Raw genomic sequence first — 5,038 nt, forward strand, 5'->3', positions numbered from 1 at the left:
TTAGAATGGTTATTCTTATTAGTTACATCTGCAGTTTGTGGATTTTTATTTTTTTATTTTTTATCTAATAGGGGTGTCATGTTCATGCTTTTTTTTTTTTTTTTTTTTTTTTTTTTTTTTTTTTTTTTTTTTTTTTTTTTTTTTTTTGTTTTTTATAGCCTAGTTTAACTGTATAGTAGAATGTTATTTCATATATATGGTTTCCTATCGTGTTAATTAGTTTTCTTTAACTAAGAATAGATCTTGTATGGTGATTCTGACCACAGTTTATGTTTGATCATTTTGTCCACAGTATGCACATGCTTCTATCTTTTTTATTGACTAATAATAAGATATTTTTTTCACTTAGTTCACCTTCGTTGTTGAGTAATATGCTTGTACCATATTTTCGTTTATTTATCTTCATTGTTTGGTAGAATGTTTAATTTCATCTGTTGATTCACCTTTAGTTTGTTTTGCCAGATAACTGTCAATAATGTTTGGTAGCTGTCTAAAAGTCATTTCAAGTCTTGAGTCTTAGAGATGATATTTGTTGTTCACCTTCCAGTATAAAGAAACTTTTATCAGTTCTCACTTCCAAACAGAAAATCAAAATAGGTCAGTGTTGGATTCGGTCTAAATTTGATTTTCATTTTGTTACCTGAAAACATGTTAATGTTATTTATGTTTCTTTATCTATTGCTTGACTGGAAGAATCAAAAGGGTGAATCAGGGGCATGTCAGAAGTTGAATGTCAAAGATTCATATTTATTTTACAAAAAGTATAACATTCATTGGGGTGGGTTCTCTTCATCCAAGGAGCTAGACCAGTTAATAAAATAGTGAAATGATGTAGTTTTCATGGCTAGGCTCACTTTATATAAATTTAAAGTCTACATATCAACTTAACTAGTTGTATCTTATTTGGACTGAATTGCAATGCAACATTGGGAAAAAGATATTTTCTCAGTAATTATGTAGTAAAATCATCACTTTCAATAAGTAGGGTTGTAATAGTATTTGGAAAGCAAGACATTAGGATAAATCCATGCTACTTAAACTGAATGAAATACCAAGTAATTTATTGTTATTAAGATTATACTTGAGTCATGTGATTTTACTATACCTTCAGCATTTTGCTTTTCAGGTTTTAGATGTTGACAACGTTGATTTGGTAATGGGAAAAGTTATGGATGAAGGTCCAGTTCTGGCAGTATCATTCCAGTCACAACAAATCATGTGTTTGCGTAATAGCAAAGGAGAGGTATGTATAAATGCTGTAGCCATATGAAGAACTGTAAAGTCAATTCTCTAACATGCCAAATTTCTGATATGCAAGGAAGGTTCTGAAGTGTGTAACACTTACTATAATGTGTGTTCATTTTATGCGAGGAAGGTTCTGAAGTGTGTAACACTTACTATGATGTGTGTTCATTGAGCAGTACAATAGTGCAAGTGATTATTATTTTTAGAATTATAATAATTTACAAAACATCAACTATTATACTGACTCAAGGAATAGGTGATGTTTACCTTCTCTGAATATGTGAGGACCAGATGGTGGTTGAAGGCCTTTACTTTACTCAAATGTAGGGTAGAAATTGAGAGAAAAATTGAGAACCACTGCAAATGTTCTATGCAGGCATGATAAAAATTTAGATGCTATAACATAGAGCGCATTTTTATACACACTTTGTGATCACAGAGCACATTTTTATACACAAATTGTGATCAGTGTCTCTTTAGACGTGCCAGTTCTGAAATCTTCAAGCCAGAGGCTGTGAAGGACCAAGGTAAGGTACAATTTAAGAGACTTGTTATTTCTGCAAGTTTTTGAAAAGCTTGCTGAACTCCCTGGAGGCTGTGACTTCAATCCTTCAAGGCTCTAAAACTTGTAAGAAAACCATCTTGTAGCCTTCAAATGTGGAGACTGACAAAAGTGGATAAACAAGTTACCAGTTGTGAACACAGGATTAATGCCATTTCCGTGACACCAGTACATATAGTAATTGCCCATTAAGCCTGGTAGTGCTTGATGGGTTGTAGATAGGAGGGAGCAATTTGGGTTGGCATCAATATCTGAAAAGCTCTGTATTTTAAAGCGCTTCCTTGATAACTTCCAGACATCCTAGATTTATGTAGAATTTGTTGGAACAAGGCTGTATTGGGAGCTTCCTTGACAAAACTATCTTGCAATACTCCACCAGCTGTTGTAGATCCGATACCAGCACTTTGAGAGTCATAGTTGAGTGGTAAGAATCATTCCAGTCAGGACTTGTCTCAGAAAGCCAGATGGGAAGATTTGTATAAATGGAGGCTGTCCTGGGACCATTCCTGGAGCTTGTAGTTCTGTTTGGCACAAAAAAAGTTCACTAAGAGCGTACTGGAAAAAAAGGGTCGTTAGAGCATAACTTGAAGCAGCCAGATGCCTTGTATTCTTGGATCCAATAACTTTTCTGAAGTCTAAAATTGGTTATGTGCTGAGACTGTCATCCACGACACTTGTTTACCTGCTATGAGCCTTAGTTCTAACGTGTCTTTTGCCTTAGTCCATGGAGAGGTCTGTATCAATAACTAACAGCAGTTCTGAGATTCCTTAGAAAAGTAACTGTTGGAAAATTGTTCACTGCAACTCCAACTAACTTGCTACAGCCTTGACAAATGCCTAAAAGGCCAATAACACCACCTTCAGCTCTAGTAAGTTGGCTTGGTGTTTTCTGTTCCCTTCTTACCAGACAGACACTCCCCTTCTTAAGAACAAGTTGTGTTCTGAGTTGTTCATAAGTGGATTTGTTCACTAGTTAATTTTACCTTAGTGAAAATACGTCTCCAAACATAATTACTATGCATCAGTCTATGTTCTACTGGTTGATGCATTCTGTTTGCTGGCATGGTATGTCAGTAAACATCTGAGGTTACAGCTTATACTAGTAATTTTAGTTGCATGTAATTGTCTTATCACAAGGGTTATATATAATACTATTATAAACAACTTTTTCAATCATTTTTGTTCATTGGTCATTATGTATGTTAAGTATAGCGTTTCAATAGCTTTCATTATTTTTACATTTTCACCTTTACTGTTTCCCCTTTGCTGCCTTGAATGCAATCTCCAACAGCACTTACATTCTATTGTCTGCACTGAGTGTACATACTCTTATTACTGTAATGTACTTTTTAAATTATTTTTATTGGTGTTGCTAAATTTCTTCAGTGCATTTACAATTACGGATAATATTTCCACACACACACACACACACGGGTAATTGTTACGACAGAAATATAAACTATTACCTTTTGTATAGGAGTATCCCTTAAGCATAAGGAGTGGGTTATTAAATTGTAAATTGGTTAATATAAAAAACCTATGCTATCAAAATAGTTTGTAGGAAAAAGTTGAAATCATTAACTAAACATTTTAATGTTTGTTTTTTCTCTACAGGTGGTAGAAGGAGATCCTAGTAAAGTTTTAAGGGTTCAGTATGTATGGGTACTTTGCCGTGACCAAACTGAATTGGATTCTCGTTCCGCTTGGAGGATATTAGATCTCTCTGCACAGAGTACTGAACAATTTGTTTAAGTTTAGTAGCTGCCAGACCCAAGTGTTCAAATTATTCAGAAATAGCTGTGATGTTCAAATTATTATTGAGAAATAGCTGTGACTTACTATGTGTAAATTAGTGTTTTATTTATTTTTTAGAAAAGGTAAATTACACTAAGAATTTAAAGTAAGAAAGGCTGCTGACAAAGGAAGAAAATAAGTTTTATGACTGAAAGTAAGTTTGCCTCACCTGACAGCAAATATTGTGAACCTTGTGATGGCAGTTCATTTTTGAAGCTGGAAGCACTCTTCCTTATCTTATTTGAAAAGGTTTGTTTTCTATTTATTTTTTTAACTTGTAAATTCCAGAACTCAAGGATTGGTTTTGGCTTTCATTCCAAGAAGGGGAAGTTATAAGTTTAGGTTTGGGTGTTTGTAAAAGTATACTTTTGTAAAATTATTTATTTTAAATGATGACTATAATTTTTTTTGGTACCTTACATAAGATTTATTCATGTGCTCTGGAAAATTACATATTACGATAAATCATTGCAAAAAATGTTTCTTGTTTAGTCTGGTTCCTGAGATGCTGTATTACTATGGCAAAAGTGATATATATATATATTGATAACATCTTGAAAATATTATAATGTCCTCCTACATATTTCTGTTTTTACCATGTTATTACTTTTTTCACATTATAATTTTGAAGTAAGAACCACAAGGGACGTGTTTATGTTAGAATGCTTTGTTTTTATGTAGTAAATACACATGTAAGTCATGTTTAGTAGAACATACTACATGTGATTATTTCTTGAGAATGTACATCTAACATATTTTTACAAATAGTAATTTCATTATTGTTGGGTGAGTAATAGAAAAGTTTGTTGGGGAGTTATTGTACCCAGTTGAAATGGAAGAACATTTCATTAGTTCAGTAGTAGTAATACATTGATTGTTCAGAAGCAGAATTTTGCTGAGTTTCACTGCAGTTTGTATTCATTATAGTTCTGTGGTCGTCTTGTCATGTGCAAACTGTTCTTCCAGCTAGTGCTTTGTCATATATTTTTTTTATATAGGGATGCAGTAACTATCTAAAACTAAAATGGTTTACTCACACAAAGAGCAAAGTCTTATGAAGTTCAGCTTTCTTAAGTATCCCTTTATATTTCAGTTTCTTTTAAAAGATGTTTCAATATGGCATTAGATTGGAAAATGACCTGAAATGTCTGTAAATTACAATCATTATTATCTCACAAGAACAGCATAATCAAGTCCTGTGTAATGTATGTCCATTATATTTGCAACTTAGGTTTCCGTAATCTTATTTGGTTGTAGTAAGTATTTTTTTTTATGCAGCAAATGTATATTCCAGTACTCATCAAACCAATCCAATGATTCATGGGGTTAATCTTTTCAATGATCCATGTATAGAATGTACCTTCATTAGATCAACTTCAACTTGACACTGTTCTGTGATCATCACTTTTCTTGTAGCAAAATTAACTTGAATCTATG

At 32.8% G+C, this 5,038-nt stretch overlaps 1 protein-coding gene across 1 annotated transcript; it reads left to right on the plus strand.

The window, feature by feature from the left end:
• Window positions 1-1,126: 1,126 nt before the first annotated feature.
• On the plus strand, window positions 1,127-3,559 carry LOC135211239 (mitochondrial import inner membrane translocase subunit TIM44-like; the record flags this gene model as incomplete). The annotated part of the gene is given in 3 exon segments (XM_064244512.1): window positions 1,127-1,243; window positions 1,685-1,777; window positions 3,422-3,559. Coding segments are annotated over 3 exon segments (348 nt in total), but the record flags the coding sequence as incomplete, so codon positions are not given.
• Window positions 3,560-5,038: the final 1,479 nt, after the last annotated feature.

The sequence above is a fragment of the Macrobrachium nipponense genome, chromosome 19 (genome assembly GCF_015104395.2).
Source record: "Macrobrachium nipponense isolate FS-2020 chromosome 19, ASM1510439v2, whole genome shotgun sequence".
Classification (NCBI taxonomy): domain Eukaryota; kingdom Metazoa; phylum Arthropoda; class Malacostraca; order Decapoda; family Palaemonidae; genus Macrobrachium; species Macrobrachium nipponense.